This window comes from Dermochelys coriacea, chromosome 1 (genome assembly GCF_009764565.3).
Source record: "Dermochelys coriacea isolate rDerCor1 chromosome 1, rDerCor1.pri.v4, whole genome shotgun sequence".
In the NCBI taxonomy this organism is placed as follows: Eukaryota; Metazoa; Chordata; order Testudines; family Dermochelyidae; genus Dermochelys; species Dermochelys coriacea.
In genome coordinates this window covers 47,912,755-47,930,362 of record NC_050068.2, presented here as the reverse complement: position 1 = coordinate 47,930,362, position 17,608 = coordinate 47,912,755, and the positions used below count along the sequence as shown (strand labels likewise).

Sequence of the window (17,608 nt, the reverse complement as noted above, 5' to 3'; positions counted from 1 at the left end):
AGTGACAATTGTTTTGTTTTACAGTTAGAAGGGAAACTGGACCCATTTTGCTAAAAACATCAATATAGAAGTTTAAAAAATAAGAAGTCCTTCTCAAAATGAATAAATCACAAAATACAGTATATTTGGAAAAAGCATCATGACCATTAGCACTTCTGAACATAGAGCAGGAGGCAACTTAAAAGTGAAATAACTTTTAACATTGACATACAAGAGACTAAGGCCTTGATAACATTACGTATATTAAAATATTAGAGCATTTATGAGTCTTGATCCATTATTAAAACCATTTGGAAATTACAACCACATCTTGTGGTTAAAGAACATAGAAATGTAAGGAGACAATCAAGTAAAACTAAACTCTTCATTAGGATATAGAATTTATTGCAAATGCCTACAGAATACAGCACCCTGAAAATGCCTCTGATTACAATATGCTTTCAATACTTTATTTTAATCAAATGAAATAATAGCTATACCTGATTCACTGCATCGTGCCTTAAATATTTCAAAGAAAGTTGGTCTTTCCACAAGTTTGTCAGCCATTTTCTTTTCCATAACATCACTGGTATGCTTGTTAAAGAAGCCTGCAAAATTATATCAAAATGCTTGATACTCAGCTATCCTAATGGCATTGCCAGGTAGGAGTCCAAGGCTTCCATTCCCATCAGGGGTCAGCAACATGTCCATACACGGACACAAGTGTCCGTGGTAAAAATATTGATGTCTGTGGTAATTTTTCAAAAAACTGAATGACTGAATGACATAACTCCCCCACCCCACAATGTCCGTCACTATTAGTACAATAATTTTCTTGAATGTCTGTCACACAATGTGGTGGTGCCGACCTGATTCCCATTTTTTTGCTCCTCAGGGAGTGATGTAAGGCAGCACACACTTAGCCCAAGGAAATTACCTTTCTAGCCAATTAGTTGTGGTGATAGATTATAAAGAGGGTTCCATCTAGTCCTACATGGCAGAATTATAGCTGCAATGTATGCACGCAACACAATAATGGGCATGGCATAAACAACTAGACAAAAATAATATGATTTCTAGTGTGTGAAGTTTCACAGCAGGGAAAGGAAAAAGAACTCAACTATATCATAGAAGACAAGAACACCATGCAAAATACAAAATACTTTGGTAAAGTTTTACACTAAATGAATCAGTGTTTACAATGATTCTTGATTAATAAGGTATATCACTTTCTATATAATTAGCACATATATACATAGTGAAATCTGAAAGGCTGTTTTTGCTGGCAAATGCATCCACCAAATAAGAATGTGATTGAAATTGGAATGCTAGCTAGACAGAGACTGCCAATTTCAAAAACATACATCTGTACTGTTGATTTTTTTTAAACTACTGCTACAAGTCACAGCTAAGATTACTGTAGCAATTTTTCAGTTTATTTACTTTGTGCAATTGAAAGCATTTTAAGTAGAGTCTATTTTATTGTTTCCTTTTGGATAGTTAGTCTATCAATTTCAGCTATGTGGCTCTATCTGAGTACCAGGGGAAATAAACATTTTTTGAAGTGGGAAAATGTTATTTCAAAACCACAAAAATTGGCCAAGGAACTGAAAGGTAAGAGTACTTGAAAACTACTTGTAACTTTTTAAAATTACTAATTTAAAAGTTAAGGCCTTTTAATTTTCAAATGTTTGACTCTGAAAATTTTTGCCACGTGCATTTATGTGACGCTCTTGTGTAAAATACGTTTTAGAAGACGGTTGATCTTATTTTACACCACGGGTCTGTAACATTATCACTGATGAATCATGTCATTCCTTGATTTGCCCTCAAAATCCCTGCATAATTTACTTTTGGAGGGATGCAAGGATGATCGTTAGCAACGTTCAAAAAATGCATTTTCATTTTATTTTATTCAGAAAAATTCTGTATGGTGTCTACGCGAGCACAGAAGGGAGCCAAATCCCAGTGTGGGATGTTGCCTCAGAAGTGCTTTGTGAAGTTTAGCGTACATTCGCCCTATGCTCAAATAAATTTGTTCGTCTCTAAGGTGCCACAAGTCCTCCTTTTCTTTTTGCGAATACAGACTAACACGGCGGCTACTCTGAAACCTGTAACACTCAGTGCCCCCCGTTTACCCTTCACTGGAGGGCACGGGAGAGAGGACATCTCCAGCAGGAATCATCTCCCACATATGTTAGTCCAGAGCACAGCACCCTTGCCCTACCAACAACGCTCGGGAGGGACTTTTTAAAATATCAGTATTTCCAACTGGCAGCAAGAGGGAGGCAGAGTGACCGGGAGGCAGTCGTCTGTGCCTCCCCCCACCCCTCCCTCTATCCCCCCGGGGGTGGAGGATGGAAGCTCCAGGATCATCCTGTGCGTGTCTGAAGGGGAGAGGAATCAAAGCCAACGCCTCCCCTGCCCGCCCCCGGCCATGCCCCTCCCAAGAGCAGCCCCCTGCCCCCGGCGATGCCCCTCCTCCCCCCCCCCATCCAAGAGCAGCCCCCGGAGAGAGCCCCTGCAGACTCTCAACCGGGAAGCGGCCACCGGGGCCCGCACGGGGAAGCATCAAGCCCCGCCGAGTCCCCCCGCAAACACGGGGACTAACCCGGGACGCGCCCCGCACTTGCCTCAGCGCCGCCGCTTCCCCAACGTTCGTTCACCGCGCACAAGCGCGGGCGCCAAATCCCCCTGCGCCTGCGCCGCGAAGGCTGGTTCTAACGCCACGCCGCCGGCTTCCTACTGCGGCTGCGCTACCGTCAGCGCGGGAGGGTGAGGCCGGGCTGCAGCGCCGCGCTCTGCGCCTCTGGGGGGCGGGGGGGTGAAACGAAGGCTCAAGCGTGTGAGGGGAGGATTGAGACAGGGGAATTGAACGGTTATTGTCAGCTCAAAACACACCGCGCCGTACATCCCCCTGGAAAGTAACACCCAGCAACACCCCCTAAAAAGAGACTGTAACACACACCGCAACACCCCCGAGAGAGAGAGGAACACCCAGCAACACCCCCTGGAGAGAGACTGTAACACACCCAGCAACACCCCCGAGAGAGAGAGGAACACCCAGCAACACCCCCTGGAGAGAGACTGTAACACACCCAGCAACACCCCCTGGAGAGAGACTGTAACACACCCAGCAACACCCCCGAGAGAGAGAGAGAGAGAGAGAAAAACGCCCAGCAACACCCCCGAGAGAGAGAGAGAGAAAAACGCCCAGCAACACCCCCTGGAGAGAGACTGTAACACACACAGCAGCACCCCTAGAGAGAGAGAGAGAGAGTAACACCCAGCAAAACCCCCTCTAGAGAGACTAACACACACAGCAACACTCCCTAGAGAGAGAGAGAGTAACACCCAGCAAAACCCCCTCTAGAGAGACTACACACATAGTAACACTCCTCTAGAGAAAGAGGGAGCGGCTGTAACGCAGCAACATCCCCTGAAAAAGAGACTATAGCACACATCGACATACATCCTCCTAGCAAGAGAGACTGTAACATACAAAGCAAAATCCCCCCTAGCGAGAGAGACAGTAACACAGACAGCAACATCCCCCCTGTGGAGAGAGTCCGTAACACAGGGGTCATAGACAACTGAGAATGGGTTAGAGGAAAAGTGGAAGTAAATTCTGGCTGTGGGGAAGGGGGACTACAGGGATAGGGGAAGAAACACATTGTAGGATGGGTAGAGGAAGAGACAGGCAGGTATATGCTAGGGGACAGGGTCAAAAGGAGGAGTTAGGCAGGGAAAGAAATGTCTGTGACCTCTAAACACACTTCCTTCCACAATCTGAAAACCCAAGATTCCTGCATCCCAGCTTTTCTTCATTATTTGCAAATATCTATGTATCCCACTGGTAATATGTGTGTCTTATCCCTTTGTAGTGGCTGGTCCACATAGAGGAGGATAGCCTACTACAGGTATCAGTTACTCCATTAGCTCAAGTGGTAGAAGTCTGTATAATGGATGGTTTCAGAGTAGCAGCCGTGTTAGTCTGTATTCGCAAAAAGAAAAGGAGTACTTGTGGCACCTTAGAGACTAACAAATTTATTAGAGCATAAGCTTTCGTGAGCTACAGCTCACTTCATGCATCCGATGAAGTGAGCTGTAGCTCACGAAAGCTTATGCTCTAATAAATTTGTTAGTCTCTAAGGTGCCACAAGTACTCCTTTTCTTTTTGTATAATGGATGTAAGAGTCCCAGATATGCTGATGACCCAGGAGGAGGGTCAATATGGTTATAGATGGTAGAACTGTCTGCTTAAAAAAAAAACTTGAAATTTCCACTTTAAAAAAATAAGCTATGATAAAAGAAAGCTAAAGTTGCAAAGTCATGTACTCAAAGTCTAGGAAATTTTAGTGTTAAGGGTTCCTGTGCAATCTTCATTTGGCTACTTATGTGTATGCATATCTTTAATTACATGATCACATACTATTTTTCCAGCCATGTCTGTATGTCATTCAGTGCACCCTATGAATGAGCAGCTATTCAATATTTCTTTTTATCCTCATCCCTCAATGTGTGGCCCCACCATACGCTAACTGCAGAATCATTTATTTACTCTTGACAACACAACTCACTGGGACAGGACATCTTTGTCCAGGCCCACATGACCAAAACTGAAAGGAGGATTTAGCTTCCAGAAACTTTTTTCTCTCAGTACCCATTAGAGATTACAGTGTTTACTTTGTGGATGGACTGCATGAAATTGTCCATATAACAACAGTCTTAACAAAAACAAGTTTTATTCAAAATAGAAAGAACATATAAGTAAAATAAAATTATTTGCTTAATGTATCTACATTTTTACTTCTCCCAAACTAGAGTACATAAGGCATTCTCAGCTTCATTATAGAGAAAAAAGAGTAAATGGTTTACATCCTTTTAAAGCACACTCCTCTCTCTTGCCACTGTCTAGTAACTAACTGCCCTTTATGTCCAGAGATCTCTCTTATCAGAGCCCTCCCATCCAGGCCACTATTACCATTTCCCATCACTTACCTACACACAGAGTAATAATATAAGAATTGCAATATTGGATCAGGATCCATCTGGTCCAATATCCTGTCTCTGGCAGTGGCCAACACCAGATGCTTCAGAGGAAGATGCAAGAAACCCTACAGTAGATGTATCAATGGGCAGAAGAATAAGCCCCCCTATAAAGGTATCTTCCTAATCTCTGCTAGTTAGACATTGTCTTAAGCCCTGAAGGTTTGTGTCCTTTTCAATACTTTTTGTTAGTATTAAGCAGTATAACTCTGCATATTTTGTTATCCATAAAAGCATCCAATTTTGCTAAATTCTTGGCCTCAACATCCTGTGACAATGACTTCAGAATCTAATTTCAACTTGTGCACATTGAGCAGAGGTCTTAACTGAGGTGGCCACAATGATGCGTCATCTTTCCTTAATTGGTACAATTAATTTAGAATTCTATAAGGTGTCTGAATAGTAAATTTTTCTCCTCCAATGTGCAGAACTTTGTATTTCTCAACATAGAATTTAAGCTGCTATCGTGTTGCCCTATCACCTACCTTGGTTAAGTCTCTCTGAATTTCCTAAGTCCTCTTTGGTCCTGACAAATATAATAACTTTGTGTCTTCTACAAATTTTGCTACCTCTTTGACAAGGTCCATCACTAAAGGCTTTTGAGCAAAGTAAGCAGTCATGGGATAAGGGGGAAGGTCCTCTCATGGATCAGTAACTGGTTAAAAGATAGGAAATAAACGGTAGGCATAAATGGTCAGTTTTCAGAATGGAGATAGGTAAATAGTGGTATCCCACAGGGTTCTGTACTGGAATCAGTGCTGTTCAACATATTCATAAATGATCTGGAAAAAGGTGTAAACAGTTAGGTGGCAAAATTTGCAGACAATACAAAATTACTCAAGATTGTTAAGTTCAAAGCAGACTGTGAAGAGTTACAAAAGGATCTCACAAAACTGGGTGACTGGACAACAAATGGTAGACGAAATTCAATGTTGATAAATGCAAAATAATGCACATTAGAAAACATAATCCCAAATATACATGCAGCGGACGTGTTATTCCTTGACTTTAGCAAAGCTTTTGATATGGTCTCCCACAGTATTCTTGCCAGCAAGTTAAAGAAGTATGGGTTGGATGAATGGGCGATAAGGTGGATAGAAAGCTGGCTAGATTGTCGGGCTCAATGGGTAGTGATCAATGGCTCCATGTCTAGTTGCAGCTGGTATCAAGTAGAGCGCCCCAAGAGTCGGTCCTGGGCCCGGTTTTGTTCAATATCATCATTAACGATCTGGAGGATGGAATGGACTGCACCCGCAGCAAGTTTGCAGATGACACTAAACTGGGAGGAATGGTAGATACACTGGAGGGTAGGGATAGGATACAGAGGGACCTAGACAAATTAGAGGATTGGGCCAAAAGAAATCTGATGAGGTTCAACAAGGACAAGTGCAGAGTCCTGCACTTAGGATGGAAGAATCCCATGCACTGCTACAGACTAGGGACCGAATGGTTAGGCAGCAGTTCTGCAGAAAAGGACCTAAGGGTTACAGTGGAGGAGAAGCTGGATATGAGTCAACGGTGTGCCCTTGTTGCCAATAAGGCTAACAGCATTTTGGGCTGTATAGTAGCATTGCTAGCAGATCGAGGGACATGATTGTTCCCCTCTATTCAACATTGGTGAGGCCTCATCTGGAGTACTGTGTCCAGTTTTGGGCCTCACACTACAAGAAGGATGTGGAAAAATTGGAAAGCGTCCGGCAGAGGGCAACAAAAATGATTAGGGGACTGGAACACATGATTTATGAGAAGAGGTTGAGGGAACTGGGATTTAGTCTGCAGAAGAGAAGAATAAGGGGGGATTTGATTGCTGATTTCAGCTACCTGAAAGGGGGTTCCAAAGAGGATGGATTTAGACTGTTCTCAATGGTAGCAGATGACAGAACAAGAAGTAATGGATCAAGTTGCAGTGGGGGAGGTTTAGGTTGGATATTAGGAAAAACTTTTTCACTAGGAAGGTGGTGAAGCACTGGAATGGGTTACCTAGGGAGGTGGTGGAATCTCCTTCCTTTGAGGTTTTTAAGGTCAGGCTTGACAAAGCCCTGGCTGGGATGATTTAGTTGAGGATTGGTCCTGCTTTGAGCAGAAGGTTGGACTAGATGACCTCCTGAGGTCCCTTCCAACTCTGATATTCTATGATTCTACATACAAAATGATGGGGGTCTAAATTAGCTGTTACCACTCAAGAGAGAGATCTTGGAGTCATCATGGATAGTTCTCTGACAACCTCCACTCAATGTGCATCCGCAGTGAAAAAAAGGTTAACAGGATGTTAGGAACCATGAGGAAATTCATACACAATAAGACAGAAAATATCATAACGCCTGTATATAAATCCATGGTACACACACATCTTGAATACTGCATGCAGATGTGGTTGCCCCATCTCAAATAAGATATATTAGAATTGGAAAAGGTACTGAGAAAGGCAACAAAAACCATTAGGGGTATGGAAAAGCAATGACTAAGAGGGGATATGATAGAGGTCTATAAAATCTTGATGTGTGGAGAAAGTGAATATGGAAACACTATTTGCTCCTTCATATAAAACAAGAACTAGGAGTCACCCAATTAAATTAATAGGCACCAGGTTTAAAAAAAACAAAAGGAAGTACCTCTTCATACAATACACAGTAAACCTGTGGAACTCATTGACAGGAGATGTTCTGAAGGCCAAGACTATAACAGGGTTCAAAAAAGAACTAGATACATTCATGGAGTATAGGTCCATTAGTGGCAACACCATCCTCTACATGTCCCTAGCCTCTGTTTGCCAGAAGCCGGGAGTGAACAACGGGGCATGGATCACTCAATGATCACCTGTTCTGTTCATTCTGCTGAAGCACCAGACATTGGCCACTTTCAGAAGACAGGATATAGGACATTGGTCTGACCTAGTATGGCCGTTCTTATGTTTTCCTCAACTCCCTTTGCAGATAATTAACAAATATATTAAACAATACCATACTTACATGCAACCTTAAGGTATCTCACTCTTAACAGTGAAAACTGACCATTTATTTCTGCACTTCATTTCCCACATCTTAGCCCATTTTTGATCCAGGACAATGTTTTGTTTCTCATCCCATAATTGCTTAGTTTCTTTAGTAGCCTTTTCTGAGGGACTTTGTCAAAAGCCTTTTGAAAGTCTAAATAAATAATGTCCAACAGTTCTTCTTTATCCACTATTCTATTGGCATGTTCAAATAATTCTTATAGATGAATGAAATACATTTTTCCTTTGCAGAAACCAGGTTGCTTAGACCCTATCATTTCATGATTTTCCAGATGTTTTATTATTTTTAAATGACTATTTCAACCAATTTCCTAGGTTCAGATGTTAACTATACTGGTCTGTAGTTGCCCAGATCACTGTCACAGAGTCACCAGGCGATGCTCTGGAACTACACCATACGAAGCCAATCAGGACTCTGGAGGAGCATTCCTCCTCTCTCTGAGTATACTATCTCCAGGGCAAGAAGCCTACACAGCTTTGGCCTTGCTCGGGCTGACCTCGAAGCATTCAGCATTCCCTTTTCACACCATGCGCTTCCCATAGTGAGTCCGCACCGGCAGGCCGCACCCTGCACCCCAACTCCGCAGTCAGACGTAACTCTCAGCCAGCATAAAACAGAAGGTTTATTTGTAGACAGGATCACAGCATAGAACAGAGCTTGTTATTCCAAACATCAGTGACTTTCAGCAAAGTCCATCTTGGGAATCCTGGGCAAGATGTCCTGGATTCTCCTTCTTCCAGTTTCCCAAGCAGACTGCAGGGAAGGGGTTGGAATGGGGGCAGGGAAGGGGTGGGAAGAGGTGGGGCAGGGGTGGGGCCTCAGGGAAGGGGTGGAGTGGGGGTGGGGCCGGGACAGTGGTGGGGGGGGGTCAGTGGTGCAGCCCCCGGGCCAATGTACTAGTCCTCATGTGGCCCTCATGGTCATTTGAGTTGGAGACCCCTGTTTTAGACCTTGACTGATTTTGGATTCTCAGAGTGGCTTGTAGCACTTTTTATAATTTGCAGGTAGCTAAACAATTGCAATCCTTGTTGATTATGGGGATGCTACTGCAACTATAAAGCCTTTGTTGCAATGTTTTCTACTTTGGGCAACACTTGAAGATCATTAGGAAGCTACATGCATTTAGTGTAAAATGCTTTTACTTATCTGATTAGCGGAGTGAGTCAGTATGAGGATACCTGTGTTAGGTGAACTGCACAGAATTGAGGTATTCAGTGCTGTTGTAGCTGTGTAGATCACAGGATATCACAAGGACAAGGTGAGTGAGGTAATAACTTTTATTGGACTAATTTCTGTTGACAAGGGAGACGAGCTTTCAAGCTTCACAGACCCCTTCCTCAAGTCTGAGCTTTGTGCAGCTTGAAAGCTTGCCTCTCTCACCAATAGAAGCAGGTCTAATACAAGGTATTACCTTACACACCTTGCCTCTCAGGTGCAATTCAAAATATTGGTTTGAGCTATAAAGGTTTTCATGTTTACAAATATTACAAACTATAGGTAAGCTATCAGGTGACATCCAGGGCCCACTGCAGTCAATGAGCATCTTGCCTTTGACCTCAGTGGGGCCAGGATTTCACTTATATTGTTATACAACACAATTCATTCAAGGTCTGAATATAAAGTAATCAACAGTTTACTTGAACATGAGAAATATGGATTTCCCTTTCCACCAAAGACACCACAACATTACTTTAGTTACAAGAAAAGAACCAAACTCATAATCAATTTTTGTGTGTGTGGAACTTTGTAAAGTATTTTGCTTATTCTGTATTTCAGTGTAACGTGTAAAATATCACCCTTTTTTTGGAGCTGGCTAATGGAGACATGCTCATTTAGATCCTAATCCTGCAAACATATACATTCTTAACTTTGGGCATGTGAGCAGTGTAATTGACTATAATGGGACTACTAGTGTAAGTAAATGTAAACATGCACATATTTACAGGATTGGGGATTTTGACAGACTGGCTGCTGACTTTTCTCTCACTAGAGATTGATGTTATAACAGTGTTTAAAGTCTTTCCTTCTTGTGATGACTAATGTATGTATCTGTGCTAATGGGACATTTAAAATCGTATATTTTTGGAAGAGAAAATCTCATTCATTTAATCAGATTTCTACCACTAGCCTTCCTCGTGTTTGGGTATATTGAGAGTGATAGTACATGGGAAGGCATACTTCCTAGTGGGAAATGGATTTTAGGCAGTGTTTATAAAGACTGGGGAAGAATACTGGATATACTGTAGCATTTTGCGGTGTGTGTTGCAGTCCCCTCCTTCTGGGGATGGGGAAGGAGGAGTATGTGCCTTGTATTACAGTCTCTCCTATTCCTCTGTGGAGAGGGGAGGGGGATTTTGTTGGGTGTGCATTTAATAATCACACTCATTTTGTGAATTGAATCTCATTCTTAATTAATCACTGAATCCCCTCCCCCTTTGCAGAATCAATGAGGAGGGGGTGTGGGAAGGGGGCATTGAGCCAAGCCCGTGCTGACTATCCAAGGAGCTGCTAATTACCCAGGAGCAATGTCAAATTCCCTATAGGTTAGCATTAATTACCAGCAGTTCCTTGCAGGATAAAAGTGGGGGTTGTGGGCCCATGGTGGCCCAGACTATCTTTCTCTAGATGAAGAGGGAGGGGAGAAGCATTAGCAGGCCATGGAGAGATTTGTCTATCCCCCCTACAGTGTGTACCAGGAGTACAGCGGCACCTTCACATCCAGCCACGGCGGGGGCTTGGCGGGCCCCAAACAGAAGCTGCCCAACTGGAAGCAAAGCAAAGGCAGCAGCCCTTTCCTGGGAGTCCCCACCACCCCCTCCCCAGAAGCCACTCCGGAGCCCGTTGACTACCTGGACAGCTACAAGCAGGTGCAGCTGTCCCAGGTGAGCCTGGGCCTCACCCCGCGGCTCTGCAAGGCCAACACCAAGAAGGTAGGGTTGCAGGTGAACCCATGGGTGGATGCTTTGGCTCGATGGGGCCCCGAAACGCTGCAGGGCAGCTGCCCGCAGAGCCCTTTGGCCTGCTTCAGCCAGGCGGCCCCGGCCATCTACTTGCCTGGGTTGGACTGGCATCTCTTCACCCTGCCTGAGGTGGCCAGGCCTAAGGCGGAGCAGGAGGCGCTGCCCACGGCCCTGGAGAGGAAAGAGGGAGCCGACGGGGAGCAGGCGGCGCTGCAGCCGGAGGAAGACCCCAGTGAGAGGAGCCAGGGGGAGGCCACCGCCCCTGCTCAGCTGTCGCAGCGGGAGGAGACTTAGAAGGTGCCGCTGGGAGGAGGTGCTGCTGAGACGGAGAGCTGCCTTCCAGGTGGGCTGGGCTCCGTCTGCACCGGGGCTCACTGCGAAGTGCAGGGAGTGGGAAACAGGGGCTTGGCTAAGGCACAGCCGCCTTCCCCCCCTCCACTGTGACCCGCCAGCTCAGCAGCCAGACTCAGCTCTGGCACCGGGAGTGGCAGTTCCCGCCCCTTAGCAGGCACCATCCAGCTCCCGCTGCGCAATACCACCGACATAGGCTTCCCCTAGGCGGGAGCTACTGCCCCAATGGCTGCAGTGCAGGAGCGGCTGCAAACCCCACTGTGCCTGGCGCTGGACAAAAAGCTGGAAATGTTGCCGGGGCTGGAGAAATGTTCAGTCTGAACAGGAGCAAGAGGGAAGGGGAGGGGGAACTGGACAAGGTTGTATTTACACAGTGTAGGGGCATAATCTCTGATATGTGAATAAGGGATATTAGTTATCCACCTACCTAGCCACTGTCATACGAAGAGTGGTCACAAATAATTTTTGACCAATAGTTTATTTTTGAGCATTATAGATTTTTTTAAATGTAAATATTCATAGTTGCAGGAAATTATAAGGGGAGTCATTAACTTTTTATTTACAATTGACATTGAGATTCAAAGTTAAAGCTCTATATCCATTAAAACACAAATTGTCAACATGACATGTCAAAATATACTAAGTGAATATCCTTAAATCAAACTATCAATCAAATCAAACTAGCACGCTCTTCTTTGCCTGTCTAAAATTTCTGTTGATGGAACTGTTTGGCTTGTGCACAGTGAAGTCAACATTTACTGACATTTACCAATAAAAATCTAATCCAGGCTTAATGGAAATTTCCTATGGCTGATGGCAGCAATGGGTTTTATGGGATTAGAAGGAGTGGGTCTGGTAGCAATCTCATTTTTGAACATGGCTACCTCTCTGATCTCCACTAGCATGGTATCCATGTTTCTGAACATTCTTGCATCTCCTAAAGCATAAGTGCAACCATACTAGCACCACCTCCAGCTGTAATGTCTCTTAATTTTAAGATCCAGATAACTTCTATAGTCTTAAAATCCTCCATGGATTTGATTAGACCTTATAGTGATGGGACAGGATGGCCTACATAACACTCCCTGTTATATGCTTCACACTCCCTGTTTATACTCCATTTTTAATTTATTTTTTAGCATTGGTTACTTCTGTTCAATTAGTATTCTCTAGGGCAGTGGTCACCAACTGGTCTATGGCGATCTTCTGGTCAATCCTGGAGGCTCTCCCAGTTGATTGCGAGCTCCAGTGGTGTAGTAGGGCTGCCGCTAAGGCAGGCTCCCTGCCTGCCCTGGCTCCAGGCTGCTCCCGGAAGCCGCCAGCATAACCCTGTGGCTTGCAGGGGAGGGGACAGGGGTTTCTGCATGCTGCTTCTGCCTACAAGCACCACCCCTGCAACTCCCATTGGCCGGGAATGGGGAACAGTGGCCAATAGGAGTTGTGAGGGTAGTGCTTGCAAGCAGGAGCAGTGCATGGAGATCCCTTACCCCCTCCTCAAGCCACAGGGGCACATTGGCCCCTTCTGAGAGCAACGTGGGGCCAGGGCAGGCAAGTAGCCTGCCTTAGCGGCAGCCTCACTATACCACCAACTGGGAGCCACCAGCAGTAAGTGCTGCCTGGCGGGACTCCGCATCTGAGCCCCCTCCTGAAGCCAGCACACCAATCCCCCTCCTGCACTCCCAGGCCTGACCCCCCTCCTGGAGGCAGCACCCTGTACTCCTTCCTGCACCCCAACACTCTGCCCCAGCCTAGAGCCCCCTCCTGCACCGAAACTCCATCCCAAAGCCTGCACACCTCCTGAACCCCAACTGCCTGCCCCAGCCCGGTGAAAGTGAGTGAAGGTGGGGGAAAGCCAGTGACGGGGGGGCGCCTCGGGGAAGGGGCAGTGTAGATCCTAGGTTGCACTAAAATTCAAAAAATGATCTTGTGCGTAAAAAGGTTAGAGACCATGGCTGTAGGGCATCTGATATTATTTAGAATGGTCTTTCTTCATCTTATCACTTCTAGCTAATTCAAACTCTAAACATCTTTTATTGCATCTACCTGTTTCTTTCCCTTTCCCTTTATTGAGTGATTCCTAAAATGCTTTGGGATACAGTTTGTATGAAGTACTCCTTATCAAAGCTGCACCAGTGGTTCTCAACCTATTTACCATTGTGGGCTGTGTCCAATACTACCTATATGGCCCTGAGGATGTCACACGGGCCGCAGCTCTGTGCTGGCTGGGCTGCAGGTTGAGAACACTGGTCTAACTCCAATTATTGGGGGGTGGGAGGGGACAACTCCAAATGTAATTGAACTCCCTCACCAGGATCTCAACACACTGCCTTAATGCTAACTGCAAATGAAGGAAATACGTAGCAATTCTAGCATAGGATTTCTAGGTACATACTAGGGCCAGTGATTCACAGGGTAAATCCTATCCTGAATGGTTTTAAGCACATGCTGCTTAAAAGCATTCCTGAATCAGGGACTTACACTCTTTCTAAAGGATTACAAGGGAAACACTGCTACAGTTAAGAGCTCTGTGGTCTCATGAAAAATTCTTGCCTTTAAAAAAGGATGAGGGATAGAGATCCACACTTCATGGTTATGCATAATCATGTAACCACTGAAGCTCACAGCAGTTTAGCTCCTTTCTAATACTGGTGTAGTGCAACCCCCTAAAAATCTACGATCAGTCACATGGAAGAACATAAAAAGGGATTTGATTCAGTGCCTTGTATTCTAGCAGGTTATGACTGAACTTTCTCTGTTACAGTTCTTGGAACAGAAGTATGGCTATTTTCATTGTAAAGACTGCAAAACCAGATTGGAAAGCGCCTGTGTGTGGTGCATTTCTGGAAGTAACAAGGTAGCTAACAATGTACTGAAATCCTTATTATCCATATTCTAGTTTGTAAAGTGGAGGAACTCTTCCTCTAATAAGAATAATCTGACATGACACAAATTTAGGATCTGTCTTGGAAATATTTCTGAATGTAAATGTCACAGTGGTAACTAAGCATTTACATTTCTTAGGTTTACTTTAAACAACTCTGTTGCAAATGCCAAAAGGGCTTCAATCCTTATTGAGTGGAAGAAATCCAGTGCCAGGTAAATTATATGAATGGTGAAAGACACTCTAAGAACTGTAGCAAATTCAGGAGACCTTAAAATTAATTACAAGGTCCAAGTTAGTTTGTCACCCTTTCTGCTGTCTTCAGTTGTATATACTGGTCTTTAATCCAAGCACCCTCATGGTTCAGGTATGACTACTAGCTTGGGTAACTGCACAAATGAAGACCCTGATTCCTGCAAACATTCATGCACATGTGTATTTGCTAGGCTGAAATAATTTGACTATTTTTGCAGGTCTTTATCTTTACATGCAAGTGTCTGCAAGACTTGGGTCTAAATCATTATGATTTGTTGCTAGGTGATAGCTAGGTTCCATAGTCAAACTCTGCTTCTGAGAAACAACAAATGAGCACACAAACTTGGACTGAAGTAATGTCAAGTATGAAAACATGAGTATCACACTCACTCATCTGACTTTTTTTCACCCAAAAAAGGGAACAAATACTAGAAATGTACAAGTTGCCACTTCTATCTCTTCTGATGCAGTTGCTACTTCTACTTGAAACAGGTCCACCTGCCTTCCTCTGTCTAATAATGAAATGTCTTCTCTCCTAAGACTTACTCAAAGACTTGTTACTCCTGCCCCCAGAAGAAAAGACACATTGACCTCAAGAGACCCCACCTCCAAGAGCTGTGTGGTCGCTGCAAAGGCAAGAGATTATCCTGTGATAGCACTTACAGGTTTAAGATTGTTTGATCTGTGGCCTACCTCTTAACTTGTATCCCTTGTATTTAGCACTTTGTCAGTCTTTGTTACTTGGCTTTGACTTTAGGCTTTTGTCCTAGCATTGGATACTGGATTAAAGATTTTTCTATGAATTGTAAGATGCTTTGTAACTTTACAGTATACATTGTAAATAAAGTTGAATAAAACTCTGTATTTGATTTACTTATTTTTTTAACTTAATCCTCTTAGCATGGGAGGGATTCATCATAATTGTGAAGATGAACATCTTTCTGACCTATGTTGGAAATATCTGAAGGAGGGTAAAAGGTAATTTAGCCTACTAGCTTAAAAAAAAAAAAAATCTATCTGGAGTCCATGCTATACTAAAACTATTGCTACAGGAAGACTAGAGGAATCAAAAGGCCTCTTGATCCACAGTATAACGTCTAGGATGACTGCATGACTAACCATGGCTTCAACTACTGAGAAGCAGGAGATCTTCTAGAGCAGGGGTTCTTCAACTTCGTTACATCGTGACCCCTTTCTGACAACAAAAACTACTACACAACCCCAAGAGGAGGGACTGAAGTCCGAGTCTGCCCAAGCCCCACTGTCCTGGGCAGGGGGTCAAAGCCCCAGGGGCTTCAATCCCAGGCAGGGGGCCTGTAACCCGAGCCCCACTGCCCAGGACTGAAGCCCTCAGACTTGGGCTTCAGCCGTGGGCTGTGGGGCTCGGGTTTTAGCTTTGGTCCTGGGCCCCAGCAAGTCTAAGCCAGCCCTGGTGACCACATTAAAATGGGGTTGTGACCCACTTAGGGGTCCCGACCCACCGTTTGAGAACTGCCGTTCTAGAGAATGAATCAATGGTCTGTACCTTAGGCTAGCTGTCGGAATCTTCTCAATTCTTTGATTCCTGTTCCTAAACTGAGGGAACTGAGTTACCAAGGGTTCAAGATGGTTTTGAACACAGCACAACATGCTGAAAGTGAAAAATTGCATCTGACCATTAACAAAAATGCTACATCTTTGAGTGGGGAGACAAAATAACTTGTACCCAAAATAATGGAGGGGATGATACAAAGCAAAAATCTCGACAGTTAGCATGTTAGTAAACAACCTTCAATCCACTTCACAAAACCTCAGAATTACTATATAGAAGCACTAATTAATGGCTGTTAAATTAAAACTCCTGCATCAGTCTTGAGTGAATACTTTTTTAAAGACTATATGTAAAGGACTTAAGCTACATAAGGAATAGGTAATGCCTTGCCAACTAAAAGGGAGTATGAATATAGCCATAAGTGAAGGAAGTTCATTATTGCAGTTGAGTGACTTCAAGAGATGTATCTGGGCCATGAGTGCAGGGAGCACATGTCCAAGTAACTTACCTCAGTTCATAACTGAAGAAGTCACTAATACTTGACAGAAGGCAGTTCTTAACATTGGCTGGAATCCCACTCTAAATTCCTATACCAAAAACTTCAGTTGGCCTTCACAGTAGTTGTGGTGCTTGATTCTGTTTAGTGTGGCTCTGGTAGAAAAACTCAGTTGTGCTGGGAAGTCTAGAACTCCTCTTTCCTTAGTGATGTGACAAAAATAAGGTATTGCAAAACCTGAGTCTTCGCAAAGAGCATTAAGACACGTCCCAAGTTGCAGGTATCACTGAGGTATGGGGCTGGGTTCCAATGTGTCTGTACATTGACCTAGTCACAAAAGTTAAGATAAAGGGCAGAGGTGATTAGAGTAAGGCCCTGTTGAGTTCAGGATCTTAATTTCATGTATTAAAGTCTTGCTTTGCCAGAGGATCTGTATGTATTGCACTGACAAGTTTAACTCCATTGTTGCTGAGTTATTTCCCAAACGCATGAAAGACACTGAGTAGTTGAGTGGGAAGATGGTGGATAGGGGAGGATTGTCATTTCTATTTTTAGCCTTTCAGGCAGGTACATTAAACTGATATGCAGTTTGGCTATAGTCACCATAGCCATTAAGTTGACTAAATTTTATCCAGTGGTACAACATGTTTTCCCTACAGAATAATAAAGTTTTCCTGTATGATAGTACCTACCTTTCCCCCAAACTATTTATGCAGTGTAGGAAAAAGTGCACTGTTCAATAGATGCTCCTTCAAGGAGATTTAATTTGAAGCAATAGTAGCTGCTCCATTGTGGGAGCTGCATTCAGTTACACAGTATAGTCAGCTGGCAGTGGGGATTTGAAGGGAAAATTCTAACATTTATTATTCATAGGAGACTGGCTGGCAATTTTAAGAGTAAATGGGCAGACAAGGGAGAATGTGATTAATTAAATTTTCTACCTCTCCAGCTTCAAGAGTCTATTTCTTCTAATAGTTCTATTGGGTAAAACCAAGTTCCTATTACTAAGTTCACTCAGAAAAACAAGGTCCCAGTGACCAGCTTCAATACTTGTATGTATCCACATTCACATAGATGCAAATTGGGATCCCT

The 17,608-nt window shown here is 43.9% G+C and overlaps 2 protein-coding genes across 4 annotated transcripts in view; one reads left to right on the top strand and one right to left on the bottom strand.

The window, feature by feature from the left end:
* BRCA2 (BRCA2 DNA repair associated) overlaps positions 1-2,746 on the bottom strand; it is a 99,748-nt gene extending 97,002 nt beyond the window's left edge. For all 3 annotated transcript variants that reach the window (XM_038405551.2, XM_038405561.2, XM_043504386.1), the window contains exons 1-2: positions 2,613-2,746; positions 480-587 (exon numbers count right to left, since the gene is read on the bottom strand). In XM_038405551.2, coding sequence (XP_038261479.1) covers positions 480-558 — 79 coding nt within the window. In that variant the 5' untranslated portion in view covers positions 559-587; positions 2,613-2,746. The remainder of the gene's footprint in view (positions 1-479; positions 588-2,612) is intronic.
* Positions 2,747-10,662: 7,916 nt separating this feature from the next.
* On the top strand, positions 10,663-15,288 carry ZAR1L (zygote arrest 1 like). Its single transcript, XM_043505069.1, is given in 5 exon segments — positions 10,663-11,274; positions 12,142-12,259; positions 14,115-14,207; positions 14,375-14,449; positions 15,030-15,288. Coding segments are annotated over 5 exon segments (1,002 nt in total). The 5' UTR covers positions 10,663-10,699; the 3' UTR covers positions 15,171-15,288.
* The last annotated feature ends 2,320 nt before the right edge of the window (positions 15,289-17,608 follow it).